Source organism: Amblyomma maculatum, chromosome 1, assembly GCF_055883805.1.
Source record: "Amblyomma maculatum isolate TAMU_Amacu chromosome 1, ASM5588380v1, whole genome shotgun sequence".
In the NCBI taxonomy this organism is placed as follows: Eukaryota; Metazoa; Arthropoda; class Arachnida; order Ixodida; family Ixodidae; genus Amblyomma; species Amblyomma maculatum.
Genome location: NC_139344.1, coordinates 174,382,348 through 174,401,815, shown reverse-complemented (window position 1 = coordinate 174,401,815; position 19,468 = coordinate 174,382,348). Strand labels below are relative to the sequence as shown.

Here is a 19,468-nt window from a genome sequence, read left to right as displayed (position 1 = left end):
AAGTAAGAAAATTTTGCAGCGAAAAATGGGCTATAAAATAGTTGTCCATAAAGCAACTTTCGCTGAGGTTATTGTAGGACAAGATTCATTTCGGTCTCTATTCATCTGGATCAATTGTGCATTTTCTGTTTCATCTGACCGGACATCAGCATGACGGCCCCATCGAACGAGCGCAGCTAGCGGCCAGTCCCAGAAACTCCAGGATAGCAGCTCCCACCATCTACGGCAGTCATCGCCACTCACTGCACGCACCGGCAAACAGGTGGCTGAGTCATGCAGGCAATGCTGAAATCCGATCGTCGATAGCTAATGCTACGGATGCTTGAACTTCCCCATTTTGTTACCCAACAACAGTGACCTAGGGTAGAGTAATTAATTCGAAATTGATAATGGATCCCTGTGGATAGAACCGCGCAGTGCAGATGTGAGAACTCCGTGCAGTAGCCGCTCAAGCAGTAAACAGCTAGAGTATATGCATGATCGGTTGGCCGAATAAATGCAGAGCGATTAGCATTGCTCCTAAAAATGTCGTGAAACAGCTACATTTGCTCGCTTTCACTGGAAACTTTTACGATAGCCTGCCTCTGGAAACGATTCGTGGATATAAAAAGTCGACCGAAAGCCACCCTTCACTGCTTAAGCTTCACCACTCTCGCGGCCATTGGTGCGCCACCGCCTCTCTATGCTACATAAAAGTTACACACTAATCGCAATCAGGCTTGTAGCCCTCAGTCGACCCGATCAAGAGTATAAATTGCGGTTATTTCTGACCGAATTGCTCAACTGCTACGGAAAAGCTTATCTTTCAGTCAGGTACTTACAAAACGCTGTAACATTGAGCCCGAAAGCTCTGAAATGCCGATGTGCGCTACTTGTCTCCTGTTCCGCGGATGGGACCGCATATACCAGCTGCGTGATTGTTCTCTATTCATTATAAGTTAAAGGCGCCAAAACAACACGCACACACACAAGAAAAGAAGAACGGGACAGAGCGCCACTCACAACTGTTCTTTTCCGTTCTTCTCCCGTTCTCCCCGTCCCGTTCTTCTTTTCTTGTGTGCGTGCGTGTTGTTTTGGCGCCTTTAACTTATAATGAATAGACACCAACTAGCCCAACAAGAGGTTCCCTTAAGCGATTGTTCTCGTCTTAGCCTCTAGATGGTGCCGCCTATACACAATATGACAGCGACCATAAACAAAGGGTCTATATGTAAACAGCGGAGTAAGCAATATTACTCTCGAGATCTCTCTACAGTTTTGTAGGGAAAGGTACGCTACGCTGAAAAAGACTGGCAGTGCGCATTCGGCCATGGCAACCTGTTTCCCCGTTCCATAGGCGTTCCAAGTTGTTTCCTTCCTCCATGGGTGTTCCGCTGCTGCGCTCGCTAGAGAGAGGATGAGGATCGTAGTGGCGTCCCAGCAGATGCGCGCACCGGCGTGGAGAGGAGGTGAGGGGTGGTTAACGCACTGAGCATTCGCTCGCCGCCGTGGAGAGCTGACCGAGTCGAACAGGAAAGCGTGTGCAGGAATGGCATGCGCAGGGCATGAAAGTGGCTTCCGCCTAGAACGCCTGTGCACTTTGATGCGTTCAACGAAACGCTGGTTGTGTTCGATGCAACGCTCGGTCGACCTCAGCGAAAGTTTTCGATCCACATTTGGTTCAGCAGCGTTGAGCTACACAAATGTTTTTGGAAGAATACTTCTACCCTTCTCTCACATCTGCAAGACGTCTTCATTGCGTAAAGTTTTCATGGCACCGGATGGATAAGAAGCGCTTTGCTTTCGAAGTTAAGTCCAATTTCCACACTGGGAAGGTGTGGTGAAATCTCATGTTCCATTTCACATACAGGGTGATTCACGGAAAGCGTTAAATAATTTTCAGATACAGTAGCTTGAAAACAGACAGACAAAATTGCAGCACAATTCGCTGCAAAACTTCTCTACCTAGCTAAATAACTAAAATCTACTAATAAGATTTTAATTATCGCTGTTGTGTGGTTGGTCTACATGGGGAGTTAGAAGCCGTGAACAAGACGATGCCATACCAGTTTTTGAAACGAAGAAACACCGATATTTTCTATGCTTTAAGCGCGAAGGAATCCGACGCAGTTTTTTTTTTTGTTTTTTTTTTGTAGACAAAAATTTGAAACACCCTGTATAAGATTTCATCAAAGCTCGATGCAGAAGCGGCGTCCTAAATGACGTGAATATAGTGGCGACTGCAAGTGACAATGTAGATTATTTTGCCTGGCAGCTTGGTGCATGAGAAATACTAATTAGTGCCAGCTCCGTGGTCCTTATTTTTAAGAGCGACGGAACAAAATAAAGAGCATGGCCCACGTCATCGTCAAAATCAGACATAACTCATCTACCGACCTTCCTACGCGTCTCTTCACTCAATAGAAAAACAAAAAACTAAGCAAAGCGTGGGATATGTCGTGCTCCAGAACTTTAGAAAATGGGTTTTTCTTCGTTTCAAAATTTGATATGCCATCGTTTTGTTCACGACTTCGACCTCTTGGGTCAGCTTTGAAAATTAAAAGTCAATTAGTGGATTTGAGTTAATCAGCTGGATAATTAAATGAATTCTGCTGGATATTGTGGCCGCCGCGGCTGAGAGTTTGTTTCTGCAAATAGTTTTTTCTTTCTATTTTGAGCAACTAACCCTTTTTTAAGTTACTCAATGTTTTCCCTGAACACCGTGTATTTTTTATCGGCGCATTTGGTGTCATATAACACACAGATGACTTTTTTTTTTTCTTTCGTAAACTGCGGGATCTGCCAGGCATAGAAAAGTAGAGTTTGCGCCGTTGATGACGTACACACCATCAGCAGACATCACTGATGTATACCGACCTTCCTACTCATCTCTTTTGCTCAGTTTCGGCTTCGTACACAAATACAAAAAAAAAAAAAAAGAAAAGCTTGGGTTTCTTCGCGCTCCAGGACTTAAAAAAAAAAGGGTTTTCTTCGTTTCAGAAATTCAGAAACGAATATGGCATCGTCTTGTTCACGGCTTCCATCTCCCTGTCGGGTGTAACCATCCAACTTTGATAACTAAACAGGCAAGCAGTAGAATTGAGTTAATTAGCTGGATAATTAGAGGTGTTCTGCGGGATATTGTGCCCGTCGCGGCAGAGAGCTTGTTTCTGAAAATATATTTTTTGTTCTATTTTGAGCACCTATTTTATAAATTTACTTAATGTCCTGCCTAAGCAACTTGTCTTTTTTTTTTTTTTTGGCGCATTTTGTGCCGTACATCACAGAGATGATTTTGTCCCCGTAATCCACGAGATCTACCGGGCACACCACCATAAACGAAAAATCAGCCTCTTAGAGCACTAGTACAACCACGAAAGTGTCCATTCGTCTCTCGTGTTAGCATATGTACCGAGGGGATGATAAATCCGGACCAGTCCGGCAGCTTTGGGGATGCCTGCGATTCAACCTGCCGTCTCCGGACGGCCGAGTGACACTCCCCGCTTATCGTCTCGACTCTGTTCGGAGACAAACCTGTTCACAGAACGGTTCGATGCATAGCTCCTACCCGTAAGTCACTGCACTCTGTTGTATACATTGTATCCCTGAGAGCAAAAGTTACGTCGGACGTGCAGCCTTTAAACCCATTGGACACGGCGCGTTCCTCGCGCAGTCGGTCCCTATCCGTTCAAATGTAGACACGCCGTTTCGGGGATTCCGTGCGGCGGCGCAGGGCGCCTCCCCCCTCACTTAATTCTCCCTGGAATCAATAAAGTTCTTACTTACCTACCTGCTCTCAAAATTGTGACAACGCTCGCATTTTAAGTGGATTAACGAATCACATTCATAGCACGGGCGACGCGTACGTTTCCAAGTTGTCGGCGGCTTTTCCATCCATTTCCAACGAAAACGACTCGCGGTGATATGCGTGCAACGAGTAAGATTACGTGCCTCACAGCAGTCAGCGCTGCGCTTGCGGGACAGGGCGCAGAGGTCAACGACCAGGCGCGCCGGATAGACAGACGGGGTGAGAAAAAAAAAAGAAAAGACCGACAAACAAAGAGTCATACAGGAAGAACACGTTCCCGTGTGCCAGTACGGCATGCAGGAGCCCACACGTACTGCCCATGCGTGCGAGCCCTTCATGCTGAATGCAAGCGTCGCGTTCGCTGCATGCCGAATGTGCACGATTTTCTTTTACTCTGAAAATAGAGCAAATGAAGCAAATTCGATAGCATGGAGGAATACGGAATTAGTAAATACCGATCCATACCAAATCCGTGCTCTAAGCTTTTGATCCCTTGAGAGACCACATTTTCCTTCTCGCTCTGTGAAATCAATTCGTGCTCGGAAAACCTTCATAGCTGTTTATGCCGCTGGTAGTTTTGAATATGCGGTTAATTACCTTTTTTTTTTTTTTTTGCATGCTGTGTAGAGGGGCGCTTTCACGTTTTTGTTAGCCTCGATTACAGTAGTGCATTATTTGTAGTAATATGACGGCTAAAGAAGACAGATGTAAATGAGTTATGCAAGCTTGAGCCGAAGACGGAAGAAACTGAGTTTAATAAAAGGAAAAAATATGTGCACCCTGCAAAACGAGATTACACAACCAGGTGGGGACAGATATTCGGTGTTAGACGCTGTCAGTGAAGACAGTTCAGGACCGAAGGAAGCGGTGGACATACAGTGAGAACTACGACGTTATTAAAGAAAATGGAAAACCCTGAAGAATACGAAAACGAATAAAGCCAATATGCTTATTTCCGCTTTCTAGATAAAGCAAATGCGACATAAAGCTTGCGGCGTCCCAATATGCTCTCATTTTCGTGCTCCTCCATGAAAACGTTTCAGGCAGTAAAGCCCTCACAATGCATTTCAAACTGGCTGAAAGAAGCCTCGAAAAACAGTGACTTTCCGTTCACGCCACAATAACCTTAGCCAATCTTGCATTTATGTGTTTTGTGGTGTACAACAGGAAGAACGTGGGCACTGCATGCAAGGAACGGAGGGCTAGCATATGTCGGCGCGTGTGCGTGTGCGTGTGCGTGCGTGCGTATGTGTGTGTGTGCGTGTGCGTGTGTGTGCGTGCGTGTGCGTGCGTGCGTGTGTGTGTGTGTGTGACAAGTGGCGTGACAAGTCAACAAGTATAGAATGTTGTGTTACGTTTGTCTGCGGCATAAAAACCACCGTGAATTAATGCTCACGGGCTAAATTCACACTATATATATCAAACAAAGATAGCTACTAAGTCTCCAGGTGCTAACAAAAGCGATAGCGACCTATACTGCGAACTCTCTCCCAGCTTTCCAAAAGTATTACATAATTTCGCCCATCTCCCTTATCAAAGCAGATGGAGATACGCGGTCTCGAGGTGCCTTTACCGGCGAATAAGACGGACAGAAACTCGCAACGCCTGCTCCCTTGCACGCTTCGCCCGTCACTGAATTTGTTGGCCCAGTCGATTTTAAATGATAGAGGCGGATGCAGAAACGACGGCTCGTGACTGGATTTCAATGACACTGGATGGTAGACGTCTGTCTTGCACGTTTTCCGCATGCAGCTCTTTTCACGGTGTGCAAAATGTGGTCCATAACAGGGATTCGTCTCTTTACGGACCATCAAGCGGCATCGGAGTGATGGGGCGGGGCAATGGCAGCGCCAGACAAGGCGGGGTCTGGTTGCATGCCTGAGGTGTGAGCGCTTCATCGGTCGCAGTATAGCCTCGTCACGCGCGTTCGCAGGGGTGGCATCTGAAATAGGTGTTTTACCGAAGGAATCCTAGAGTTTGAGTTTCTGCTAGCCTGTCTATGGCTAGGCGCTCTTCATAGCTCGCAGAGAGCTTGGCTCTGAAAGCGTGAAGCCGACATGGCTCACGCGTGCGCAAGGCATATACAATCGTGATTGCGCTGTTATGCCGCAGCCACGCGCTTTTTGTTGAAAGCACCTGTTACGCACTGCAGAAAAACTGCAGTGAGGCCAGTAATGGAGCGCTGCCGAGGCAGTTTTGTGTACTCGTGCGAAGCGACACATCCGCGACAAAAGTGGAGGGATTTACCTATAGACATAATTTTGTACATGATATATGATTGTGCGTTTGTGCTAGACATGATTGTGAAATAGGAGTGCTCACGAAAAGAAAGCAACGACATCAGCATGATAACGTTCAGTGTAGTAACGGAGTGGTCAGCTCACTGCCCTTTATGTGACCTTCATATCTCCCGATTCAGTAGCAGCAGTGAGGTTTCTAGTGCCTATTATGGCGTTATTAGATTGGTGTGCATGCACACGCCTGCTTTTCACCTGTCTCCACTCTCTGAATGCACGTCGGTTTGTCCGATAGTGTAGCACGCTCTGAGCACTGCACAATGCTACACACACATAGCATGCACTGCATGCAGGTTTTTTCTCCCTCGTTTGTGGAATTCGGCCGCTTGCACCGGGCACTCATTGCCTTGCACAATAAACGAGAATTGGGGAATTTCAAAGCATTCATGTTCTGACAAACCTTTTCCCTCCGTACATTTATACTGTCCTGATTTGTCTGGAATATAAAAGCATGAATACAGATCTCATTGTTTTACTGGGTGTCCGATTTCATGTTCGTGCAACAAGCAGAAACAAGCAGGTCAGCTTCGCTGGCCACTGCGTTAGACCACTGTGCCATCTCAGTATTTTTATTGCGAAAGCAATACTACTCTAGGTTTCGAGCCTTCAGTTTAGCGCGGCCGGTAGCCACGTCTTACCCACGTGACGCTGTGACGTCACACCCCACGTGGGCTGGCAGGAGCTGCTAACTTGGGTCTCTCGTTTCACATGGGACGGTTGTGTCAGAATCAGAATGTTAGGACCCTGACAGTGCTAGGACCCTGGCTAGGACCCTATGGGCCACTAAAGCACGTTCATACGGCTTGGTTAAAGCGGGGCTTTATATGTGGCCTGAGGAAGAAGAAAAAGAGAAGAACGCTCGGTCACCCGCAGCTAATGCTTTCGCTCAATATTTGGTTCAGCAGCGTTGAACCATCGTAATTTTTTTTCTTAAAAAAAAAAACATGTTTATTTCCAGGGTAGAGTAAGAGAAATACGATAGCTGCTCAGTACGAAAGAGCACTGAACAAGAGTAGAGGGGGAGCCTCAGTTCGCAAGCCCAGCCAAAGTTTCGACAGTAGTCTTATCTTCGTTTGGGCAGCGCGATCATAACCGGTGGGTGTTTAAATACGCTTTTGCTTCCGAAGAAAAAAAGCTTTGAAGAAGTGAGGGTGAGGGAGAAATAAGTAGGGCAAGGAATGAAATAATGTTCTTTCACAAGTTGACGCCTTTACCGTCTGCGGGGACAATATAGATACGGAGGAAAAGGTGTTCATCTCTTTGGTCACTAGGCACGCACGGCACATATATAATCGGCGGTTCTGCGAATGCCGCAGTTGCATCGAAGTAGGAATAGGGGATATGCAAAATTACTTAGTCATCTGGCAACATGCACACGCCGCCATCTTGTGTTGGGCGAGTACTTCAGACATATCGCCCGCGAACCCGCGGCTAGCCACCATACCGCGGCTGCCTTTGAATCGTCGGGCGTGAACTGGCTGATGGAACCGCGCTATCTTTGCTAATTCTATTTTCTAATTATGCGCTATCTTGCTAATTAGCACTATTTTTGCTAATTATGGCACAAGGGCAGCGTTTTCCCTCAAGCGGCCACGAGAGGTGGCGAAAGAATCTGGAGGATTTGCCGCACCTCACTGAGGACGATTTATCGCATTTCTGCTCGTCGGCAACTCCGTCGATGCGGCAGCAAAAGAAAGCGTATTCCTTCGCCGTCGAGGCCTACGCTGTTCCATCGTCGCTGGCCACTAACATCTGCGATTCGAGGTATGTGGAGTTATCTGTGTTTTTACATATGTTCGTCGCTTATGGACTTTGTTCTGCTGCAGTGTATTCAAGGCTTTCCCTCACTGCGGTAGGCGCGCAAACACTGGCGGCGCAGGAGCGACATAGTTTGACTGCTCATATGCGTCAATTCGTATATCGGCTACTATCTATATATGAAGTGCTTTTGGGTGAAGTGAAATCTCGTAGTTGTTTTCCCATGGACATGGCGCTTTCCGATTTGCATGTGTAGTAGGCTGCCTCTGGGCGCAGAATCATGTTAAGCGATGTTTCCCCTCGGAGCGGGAACTCAAAGGACTCGGTAAAAGTAAAGATAACTAAATCTGAGGCGGGAACAGTTAAGATGCCTTCACATTCAGATTAAAAGGCTATGACCCTGCAAAAAACGAAGAATGACTCGGCTATAGTGTAACATCACATGCAATGATTATATTCCCAGAAGTTGTTATTCATTAAAATATTCATTTATTCATCGTTTATTGACCATTAGGGACATAATATGGAGGGGGGGGGGGGACACAGAATCATTCAACAGTCATGCACGATTATAAATATAGAAAAAAAGTGATCAAGGTTACATAAGGGGCATACAGAAGTATTTAGCAGTTACACATGAATATGAATATAAAAAGGAAAAACAAAACATATTATAAAGCTGGGACATAATGCAAAGTATACAAGTGTACAACAACAAGGTAGCTCCTTTTGAATTTTATTTTGTTTTTCTGCACAACACTGCTCGAGTGCCTTTACATATTTTTTGTAAAGTTGCATACCCAGAGGGATACAAAATTATCCTTAAGTCTTAGGATACCCGAGCCAGTTCATACCTATCCTCTTTTAAGGCTTGGATTTCAACAAATCATAGGATATAGTTTGGAAGCATCACCCTTATATAACAGTTGTCATCGTAGTGGGCCCAAATTTTTGTTTCATACCCTTGTTTGTTCGTGTATTGTAGTGTTCTTTTATTTTCACCTTTTTCTTTCTCATCCTTATGATGGCAACTTTCCTTTTATGTCATTGTGCAGATCTCATCTTAGACAATGGTTATGATCATTGCCATTTTATTCTCCTTGCAGGTTTGACATTGTCTATGCACAAGCGACATGTTTTCGGAGTCAAAAGAAGACTGGGAAACCATACCATGTGCTTCTTGCCTTTCGGCACACAACTGGTGCCATCACTGATGCAACCTGCGAGTGCCCTGCAGGGGCGAGTAGCTCATGCAGCCACATTCTTGCCGTGCTGCGGATGATAATCTTGCTCAAGAAGCAGGGTTTTAAAGAGGCTCCAGCTGAGCTTACTTGCACAGAGCTGCCTCAGCAGTGGAGGCGCCCTAGACGACAGGGAATCAGGGCAATGAATGTTCAGAACATTGATTGGAGGAGCCCACGGGAGAATGGCGTACCAGTGCCTTACCCATTACGGCTGTCTAATGCACCTGCACAGAAGGGGGACGTGCAGCAAAACCTGAATGCCCTACATGCTCTGGGCAAAACACTTGATGACCTTGGCAGCCATGACTTTGCCATGGTGTTTCTGGCTGCTAAAAGGCCTTTCGTGGAAACAAAAAGGGGACCAGCACCACCCGGTTCACCACTTGCCTACCAACAGGCAAAGCTGCCTTCGGGTTTTAGGACATGGCTGTCAGACAACATTTTTTTAGGGTCTGGAAGGGTCACTGTCGTCCCTGACCTTCATCTTTTTGATGAGGTGGCAGACTGTAAATTTCCTGACACCTTATGTTCTGAAGAGCTAAATATATTGAAGGTAAGCACTGCATACTTTAAGCGAAATTCCAAGTTGCAGAAGGGACATGAATGCTTTAATGCCTGCGCTTTCTGCACTGTGGCCTCGAATCGATGTGGGTAATTTTTTTTTTTTTTTGCAAACAGTAGTGTCATTATTACAAAGTTTGTAATAGTGTAAAGGTATTGTCATAAAATTTCATCTAATGAAGACCACAGTATGTTTGTAAACTACGATAATCAAATCTAAATATGGGATACACAATAGATCATTTGAAACAAATCTAATGTGATGTGCTTGCTTTTTGTTTAGCCGTCAGCACACCGTAACGAATTAATGTGATATACAATGCTAGTCTTTAAAATGTAGACGGAGGCAATAGACATTTCTCATTTAATCACAGGAACTACAGCTGTCACCAGAAGAAGCGAGAGACTTGGAAAAAAATTCAAGGCAGCAGACACACAGTGCGAGGTGGCGAGAAGCTCGTGTGGCCCGATTAACTGCCTCACGTTTTGGGAGAGTCATCAAAAGGAGAGAAGAGTGGACCGATAAAGGAATCGCGAACATAGTTGAAAGTAAGGACCTCTCTCGTGTGCGCGCTGTTCAATACGGACTCCGAAATGAAAGTCTGGCTGCTGACCGGTACAGTGCCGTAATGCAGAGCTATGGACATTCTGTGTCACTTTTACACAGTGGCTTAGCAGTAAATCCAGAGTTTCCATGGCTTGGTGCAAGCCCCGACAGGTTTGTTTTCGACCCAGAAGAGGATACATTCGGGCTATTGGAAATTAAGTGCCCATATTCACTAAAGGAAAGTCATCTTGCCTCACTTTTGGGGAAAATGGCCAACCGAGCCTCAAGAGAGAGCATGATTACTACACACAGGTGCTGGGTCAAATGGCTGTTGCTGGTTGCTTGTGGGCAGACTTCGTTGTGTGCTCAGAGAACTGGATTGCAGTGGAACGCATATGGTTTGACAAGGAAGAATGGCTTCAAATGCGTTCAAAACTTGACGCCTTCTTTTTTTCGCACATGTTACCGTATATCAGGACACGGCATCAATGTCACTAGTGTTTTGTTCATGCCAAGCAAAAGCCTAAAACAGAAATGTGCTTGAAATCAGTGATGCATGTGGGCTCTGTATCAAATATATATGTGGTATGTAAATAAGAGCCAATTTAACTACTGAGCAGAGTTCTGTTGACACTGCTGCTGAATATATAAGATGTTATCACTACTGTTGAGCATTTGGTGGAGACAGCAGCCTCAGGCTGAAGGAGAAAAATATTTTTATTGTCAATATAAAACTAATAATGGTACAATGCATCAAGGAACATGAATGTTGACATTAATATGGAAGTCTATTGCGGCTTCATTTCAGCTTTTTCATCATGAATACTCGACAGACACTTCATATCGTGCATATTATATAATGTACTGCTGCTAGCATTCTTTCCTCTTTTATTATGCACGAATGAGATGCATTCAAGTAACCAAATTACTGTCCCAGTAAGCTTCAAGGGAAAGAGAGAAATTGACAGAGTGATTAAAAATGTTACTTTACTGTCAATATTGCACCACAAACTATATAACGGAAGTAGCTTGCAATAAATGAGTAAAATTCGGCTTAACTTATCAATAGCATAAGTAGCCTGGCTCGCATTTGTACTGCACATGAAAAGAAAATTCAATCAATAAAATTAAAAAGAGGCTTTCTGGCTATATATCATCACACTTAAAATGAGTTGCAGCGATGCTACCCATTTCATTTGCACTGTCTTATTCGAGTGCATCAGTACAGCATGTTCCATGCCTTTATTGAACCTAAAGTAGGTAATATGCAGTCATATGTGGCACCTAAATGTGCGTCAAAAGTGCTCGCAGCCCAATACAAATTGGTGACTTGTTTCAAATGTGTTCACAGCTACATTCCTTTTATGTGTATACATCTGTACATGAAAACAAAATGTCAGTCACGCTACCTTTGTCTTTTATCATGCTAAGCAAAGCCAATCCAGTGATAAAATGGCAATAAATGAGCTGTTCTATACGCACTACACTCAGACTGAATCAAGTTTTAATATATATGCTATACTTGACACTGCAAAGATGGTTTGTAATATTGAAACAAATCCTTGATTTTTTAATAATAAAATGGATTGCTAAAGCTATATGTCCTATTTGCCGCCATAGTGGCTCTGGTTATGGCACTTGGCTGCTGACCTGAAAGATGCGAATCTGCGGCAGGGATTTAACCTATTTCGATGAAGGCAAAATGATAGAGGCCCGTGTTCTGTGAGATGTTGTGCACGTCAAAGAACCTAAGGTGACTGAAATTTCCTGAGCCCTACACTATGGTGTCTCTCATAGCCTGAGTGGCTTTGGGACATTAAACCCCAACAACCAAACCTATATATCTTACTTTATGAGCACTTGCTAAGGGCAGTTAGATTTGCTAACTCCGAGGCTTCAGTTGTGGCTATTTTGCTCTAATGGGATTTAAATCTTTAGTCACGAACGTTTGTACTTATTCAGACATTTGCTTCATCAGAAGTAGTTATGCTTCCTCGAGGTTGTATTAGGGGTGACTGGAAATTTGAGAGGATGGCTGTCACAGTCCATATCTGATTGATAAGTGGTGCCAAGCTGACGGGTACTGGTCTGTCAAATATGTGGTATGACTTGATCCTTTGTATTCTGCGCTCAACGTGAATTCTGAGCGAGGCAATTTCTCGAGTTTCTTTCATTTCACTGTTCGTAAACTTCCTATTTATCAGAAATGGAGGAATGTTCAAGTGAACATTTTTTTTGCACAAGAGGTCTTCAACACGGAAGCCTTTATCTGCCATGACAGAATCACTCTCATCAAACTCTAAATCAAGAAAACCACTCTTGATCACACATTCTCTGTCTGAGATTGACCCAGTGAATAGCTCAGACACAAAGGAGAGCAGTCCATTAGGTTGCACACCTATTAGTCCTTTAAAGGTGTTGCAGGACTTGTAAACTGAATATGTGCTAGACTGTAGTGACAAAGATGACGGGACTTCACACTGGATCTCAGTTGCATCTAGTATCACTCTTGTTGATGCATACTTTTCAGAAAACTCTGGTGGCATGGTTGCATTCACTACAGCTCGTGGTGCCCACAGGGGTATCATACATAATCTGTCATACATCAGGTTCAACCAGGTGGTACATATTCTTGAGACAGTGGACTGCGAAACATTAAATCTGTGTGCCAGATCAGTTTCAAACAGGCCAAGGCGAAGCAGCACAAGAACTAAAAACAGCTCATTTTTCCCCGTCAGTTTTCGTTTGCGACCCTTACTGGATTTGGCATCACCCACAGTGTCGGTGCAAAAAGCATCACAGCCATTCTCTTCCGGTTTCAAGAAAAGCAGAAGGCCAATGAAGCGGCTGTAATCGGGCAGACCAGTGTAAAACGTGACATCTTGATCACAGTCCTTAAATGACTCGATGCAGAAGGCGGCTGCCTTACGTCTTTCTTCAGCAAGCTCATTAGCTAGGTCTTCTTTCTCAGCTTGCAGCTGGCGAGCAGCCTCCCTGGCTGCTGTCAGCTGTTCTTCCAGCTGTGTGCACCTATCTTGAAGTCTCCTTATTTCTTTTTCCTGTTCTTCTGCAACGGAAATGACCGGCTCCAAATCTCGTGTCGAACAATCAGTCTTCTGTGGCCGCTCGCATGAGCTTTCGGTGTCCTGTTCATCACTGCACATGGATGCATCCACAGGTATAGCAATGCTGCTACTGCCGGTACTCTCAGTCGACCCTGATGCCTGCACTGTGTGACGTGCTTGCTTCAGAGTTGTGTTTGTTGCTGGTGGCGCACGCTGTTTTGGTGGCTTCCGGATCTTTTTATCTTTAACGAAGCTGAACACTGATGGCACAGCAGTGTCCCGAAGAAGCCTGTAGCCACTTGCCACACCAGGCACATAGTCAGTTTCACGAAAGTGCTTTGAGCAAACTTTTGTTGATTTGCCAACAGTAAAGTTGGCGCCTTCATCTCTGCGGATTGCAATGATCCATTTCTTGTACAATGCTGGATCAGTTGGGAATCCATGAAATGACACCTAAAAAAAAAAAAAAAGAAGATGGCATTCAACATTTCATGTACCAGACACACACACATATTCCGGAATTAAATCAGAAAAACTTGCCATGGTGCTGCACTAAACAGCAAGGACCTTCGTAAAATGGCCTGAAATAGGCGCTTTGTGGATACTACAGTGGGCAGACACAAAGCGGCAGTCGTAGCGGAAAAGGCTACAGCAGCAGAAGGAACGGCTCAGATTACGCAATGTTGGACGCCACACACGCGTAAAGGATGAATGAGGTGTTGCATGGGGGGCGCAGAAAGGGCATAGAGGTGAACTCTAATGGGTTATCTACAGGTCATGCACTGCTAGTGTGAACATATGACCGCATCGGCGGGCTCTATATAATGGGTCACTGCGTGCGGCGCAGCCGTCATCGCATCAAAGTGGCGCAGAGGATTGACGTGGTGCTTCGCGTCATCTGCCACTTCGCTTCGATGCGCGGCCGAGTCGGACGCAGTCGCCCTTCAATGAGCATGGCCATACACTCGCATGTTCACACTAGGAGTGGACAACCTGTACATATAACGAGCTTGGGTCACACTCACCTAACACACTACCAGTTCAATCATCGCAGCTGCAGTGTTTACGACCAGTGGGTAATGCTCAAATTTTGCAAGCCTTTCTCAAGTATTAATGGTACGTCGCTTTAAAGCGTATTGGATTCTGGCTTTAAAATTACTCGCACACTACAGTCAAAACTAGTAATAAATTCAGCTGTTAAACGTCGCTAGCACTGCGCATCAAATGCTAAAAACACGGCGCTTGAAGACGATCGGTCTTGCGTGAAACCATTCTCGATTAAAAAGTAATCCCGCGAGTCTTACCTTGATTCCACAGTCGTCAATCACTCCCCGTTGTTTGCAGAGTGGAACACAGCAGTGTGCGGGCATTTTGCCGGTAGAAAGTACTATATAAACATTCCGCTTTAACGCGCACGCACGCAGCTCAATCCGTCCGACACCCAGGCGTATGGGCAGTATGGGTCCCTCGCCCAACACAAGATGGCGTATGTAGTTTCGAACGCGTTCACCAGATGGCGCTACCAATTTTGCATACGGCCTATTGGCCGCAAGACGATCTAGATCTGAGCTAGTTGGTTCATATCAAAAATGGAACTTTGATATAAAGCGACAGTTTCTGGCGGCCACACCAGCTGCCAGAATGCGGCACATTCGGCCCTCCCAACCAACTGAAATGCACCATCTGAACTCCGGGACAACAAGGCGTGCACATTCGGGTATGTTTAAAAATAAACATCTTGTTTTTGTTTCGTGTTTGCCTTGTGTCGATCCCTTCCCTCGTAAGTTTGCTTCGTGAAGGTACAGTCAATAAATAAAAAAAATACGAGGCTATGCTTAAGTCTGTTAAGAGTGTAAACAGCGAACGTCACTTTACAGGAACTACATCGTCATTGTTATCGCTACAATCATCATAATCACCATCGCTACTATCGTCATTGTCACTATCAACTAACTGCACCGTCAATGTCATCACTACTACTATCATTGTCATTATCACAAACTGCAGCGTCATTGTCATCGCTATCATTGTTTCCCGTTTTTTATTATAAGATCCTTCCGTATAAAAAGAAAGCCACATATACCAATCCAAATCCTTACGCTAGACAAGGAGAAATACGATTTGTTTCTTAGGAGCCCGGCGTGGAGTAGGGGTCTGCGCGCTCCGCTAGGGAATGGCTCGACTCCCGGTGAAGAAAAATTTCCTTATTCAAGTTTCAATGCGAAGCACGAACACTTTTTGAACACAGACCTTGCGGACGACCATTCATTAGCCAAGAAAGGCTTCCGTCTTAATGGGGGAACAAAGGTGGCCATTGCGCTGGCCGAGCTCTCCGCTTTTGGGGCTCGACCTCCTACCCCGGTCCAGTAGTGACATGTGCGGAGGTGCTGCAACACAGACTCTTTCAAAAAAAAAATATATATATATATATATATGGTTGGTTGGTTTGTGGGGTTTAACGTTTTAAAGCAACTCAGGCTATGAGAGACGCCGTAGTGGAGGACTCCGGAAATTTCGACCACCTGGGGTTCTTTAGCGTGCACTGGCATCGCACAGCACACGGACGCCTTGCTTTTCGCCTCCACCGAAAAGCTGCCGCCGAGGCCGGGATTCGATCCCGCGTCCTTGGGAACAGTGGTCGAGCGTCGTAACCACTGCGCCACCCCGGCGGGATATATATATATATATATATATATATATATATATATATATATATATATATATATATATATATATATATATGAAGGAAAGAAGCCAACAGTCGGCGAGACCAAGGAAAGCGTTGGGGATGGCACTTTATGTATTTTTTTAATGTTTACTTGGATAATCACATAAATTAGTAATGTAATCTGTTTAGGGGAAAGATATTTAAATACAAAGTAGAAGAAAAAACAACGTGCGGATGGTGGGAACCGAACCCACGACCTCCGAATATTGCGTCCGGTGCTCTTCCAAATGAGCTACATCGGCCGCTGTCCCCCCGCTACTTGCTTGGGTATTTATGTTGTCTGTATACGAACCTTGAGAGTGTTCACCAGTGCCACCCTCAACCATAGCGGCGGACGTGGAACGTCCTTTGTTACCACCAGCGTCACGTAGAACGTGATCAAGAGCGAGGACGAAAGCTGTGCTAGAACCCTCTTACGCTACCTATGGCTTCAAGACTGCCAGAACCGAGACCCTCCGTAAGCTACAAGCAGATCAATTAAGGGGAAATGAGGGTGCTCGTTATAATACATGAAGGAAAGAAGCCAACAGTCGGCGAGACCAAGAAAAGCGTTGGGGATGGTACTTTATGTCTTTTTGTTTTAATGTTTACTTCGATAATCACAGAAATTAGTAATGTAATCTGTTTAGGGGAAAGATATTTAAACACAAAGTAGAAGAAAAAACAGCGTGCCCATGGTGGGAACCGAACCCACGACCTCCGAATATCGCGTCCGGTGCTCTTGTATATATGTTTAATTATCTTTCCCCTAAACATATTACATTACTAATTTCTGTGATTATCTAAGCAAACATTAAAAAAAAAAGAAAAAAAGACATAAAAGTACCATCCCCAACGCTTTCCTTGGCCTCGCCGACTGTTGGCTTCTTTCCTTCATGTATTATAACGAGCACCCTCATTTCCCCTTAATTGATCTGCTTGTAGCTTATGGGGGTCTCGGTTCTGGCAGTCTTGAAGCCATAGGTAGCGTAAGAGGGTTCTAGCACAGCTTTCGCCCTCGCTCTTGATCACGTTCTACGTGACGCTGGCGGTAACAAAGGACGTTCTACGTCCGCCGCTATGGCTGAGGGTGGCGCTGGTGAACACTCTCAAGGTTAGTATACAGACAACATAAATACCCAAGCAAGTAGCAGGGGGAACAGCGGCCGATGTAGCTCAGTTGGAAGAGCACCGGACGCGATATTCGGAGGTCGTGGGTTCGGATCCCACCATCGGCACGTTGTTTTTTCTTCTACTTTGTGTTTAATTATCTTTCCCCTAAACAGATTACATTACTAATTTCTGTGATTATCTAAGCAAACATTAAAAAAAAAAGAAAAAAAGACATAAAAGTACCATCCCCAACGCTTTCCTTGGCCTCGCCGACTGTTGGCTTCTTTCCTTCATGTATTATAACGAGCACCCTCATTTCCCCTTAATTGATCTGCTTGTAGCTTATGGGGGTCTCGGTTCTGGCAGTCTTGAAGCCATAGGTAGCGTAAGAGGGTTCTAGCACAGCTTTCGCCCTCGCTCTTGATCACGTTCTACGTGACGCTGGCGGTAACAAAGGACGTTCTACGTCCGCCGCTATGGCTGAGGGTGGCGCTGGTGAACACTCTCAAGGTTAGTATACAGACAACATAAATACCCAAGCAAGTAGCAGGGGGAACAGCGGCCGATGTAGCTCAGTTGGAAGAGCACCGGACGCGATATTCGGAGGTCGTGGGTTCGGATCCCACCATCGGCACGTTGTTTTTTTTTCTTAAATTGGTTCACAGGAAGGGAAAGGCGCAATAACTGTCACACTTGCTCTGTGGACACCCGAACCGCGCCGTAAGGGAAGGGAGGAAGGTGGGAATGAAAGTGGAAAGAGAGAAAGAGGAGCCGTAGTGGAGGGCTACGGAGTAATTTCGACCACCTGGGGATCTTTAACGTGCGCTGACATCGCACAGCACACGGACGCCACTTCGTTTCGCCTCCATCGAAACGCAGCCGCCGCGGTCGGGTTCGAACCCGGGAACTCCGGCACAGTAGTCGGGCGTCTTACCACTGCACCACCCAGGCGGGGCGTTGTTTTTTCTTCTACTTTGTGTTTAATTATCTTTCCCCTAAACAGATTACATTACTAATTTCTGTGATTATCTAAGCAAACATTAAAAAAAAGAAAAAAAGACATAAAAGTACCATCCCCAACGCTTTCCTTGGCCTCGCCGACTGTTGGCTTCTTTCCTTCATGTATTATAACGAGCACCCTCATTTCCCCTTAATTGATCTGCTTGTAGCTTATGGGGGTCTCGGTTCTGGCAGTCTTGAAGCCATAGGTAGCGTAAGAGGGTTCTAGCACAGCTTTCGCCCTCGCTCTTGATCACGTTCTACGTGACGCTGGCGGTAACAAAGGACGTTCTACGTCCGCCGCTATGGCTGAGGGTGGCGCTGGTGAACACTCTCAAGGTTAGTATACAGACAACATAAATACCCAAGCAAGTAGCAGGGGGAACAGCGGCCGATGTAGCTCAGTTGGAAGAGCACCGGACGCGATATTCGGAGGTCGTGGGTTCGGATCCCACCATCGGCACGTTGTTTTTTCTTCTACTTTGTGTTTAATTATCTTTCCCCTAAACAGATTACATTACTAATTTCTGTGATTATCTAAGCAAACATTAAAAAAAAAAGAAAAAAAAGACATAAAAGTACCATCCCCAACGCTTTCCTTGGCCTCGCCGACTGTTGGCTTCTTTCCTTCATGTATTATAACGAGCACCCTCATTTCCCCTTAATTGATCTGCTTGTAGCTTATGGGGGTCTCGGTTCTGGCAGTCTTGAAGCCATAGGTAGCGTAAGAGGGTTCTAGCACAGCTTTCGCCCTCGCTCTTGATCACGTTCTACGTGACGCTGGCGGTAACAAAGGACGTTCTACGTCCGCCGCTATGGCTGAGGGTGGCGCTGGTGAACACTCTCAAGGTTAGTATACAGACAACATAAATACCCAAGCAAGTAGCAGGGGGAACAGCGGCCGATGTAGCTCAGTTGGAAGAGCACCGGACGCGATATTCGGAGGTCGTGGGTTCGGATCCCACCATCGGCACGTTGTTTTTTCTTCTACTTTGTGTTTAATTATCTTTCCCCTAAACAGATTACATTACTAATTTCTGTGATTATCTAAGCAAACATTAAAAAAAAAAAGAAAAAAAGACATAAAAGTACCATCCCCAACGCTTTCCTTGGCCTCGCCGACTGTTGGCTTCTTTCCTTCATGTATTATAACGAGCACCCTCATTTCCCCTTAATTGATCTGCTTGTAGCTTATGGGGGTCTCGGTTCTGGCAGTCTTGAAGCCATAGGTAGCGTAAGAGGGTTCTAGCACAGCTTTCGCCCTCGCTCTTGATCACGTTCTACGTGACGCTGGCGGTAACAAAGGACGTTCTACGTCCGCCGCTATGGTTGAGGGTGGCGCTGGTGAACACTCTCAAGGTTAGTATACAGACGACATAAATACCCAAGC

The 19,468-nt window shown here is 45.5% G+C and overlaps 2 protein-coding genes and 1 pseudogene across 2 annotated transcripts; 2 read left to right on the top strand and 1 right to left on the bottom strand.

Annotated features, from left to right (window-relative positions):
* The first annotated feature begins 7,518 nt into the window (after positions 1-7,518).
* On the top strand, positions 7,519-9,813 carry LOC146204930 (uncharacterized). The gene is made up of 2 exons (XM_084586668.1): positions 7,519-7,848; positions 8,949-9,813. The coding sequence occupies exons 1-2, from the start codon at positions 7,643-7,645 to the stop codon at positions 9,739-9,741; spliced, it is 999 nt and encodes a 332-aa protein (XP_084442794.1). The 5' UTR covers positions 7,519-7,642; the 3' UTR covers positions 9,742-9,813.
* A 10-nt stretch (positions 9,814-9,823) lies between these two features.
* On the top strand, positions 9,824-11,111 carry LOC146204929 (uncharacterized; annotated as a pseudogene).
* Positions 11,112-11,162: 51 nt separating this feature from the next.
* Positions 11,163-14,629, bottom strand: LOC146204928 (uncharacterized). Its single transcript, XM_084605500.1, has 2 exons — positions 14,564-14,629; positions 11,163-13,712 (listed from the first exon to the last, which is right to left on the bottom strand). The coding sequence occupies exons 1-2, from the start codon at positions 14,627-14,629 to the stop codon at positions 12,153-12,155; spliced, it is 1,626 nt and encodes a 541-aa protein (XP_084461626.1). The 3' UTR covers positions 11,163-12,152.
* Between the last annotated feature and the right edge of the window lie 4,839 nt (positions 14,630-19,468).

Coding starts and splice junctions, on each gene's coding strand:
- LOC146204928 (XM_084605500.1), bottom strand. CDS start 14,629: ATGCCCGCACACTGCTGTGTTCCACTCTGCAAACAACGGGGAGTGATT. Junction 13,713..14,563: donor TTGACGACTGTGGAATCAAG/GTAAGACTCGCG, acceptor TTTTTTTTTTAG/GTGTCATTTCATGGATTCCC.
- LOC146204930 (XM_084586668.1), top strand. CDS start 7,643: ATGGCACAAGGGCAGCGTTTTCCCTCAAGCGGCCACGAGAGGTGGCGA. Junction 7,849..8,948: donor ACTAACATCTGCGATTCGAG/GTATGTGGAGTT, acceptor TTCTCCTTGCAG/GTTTGACATTGTCTATGCAC.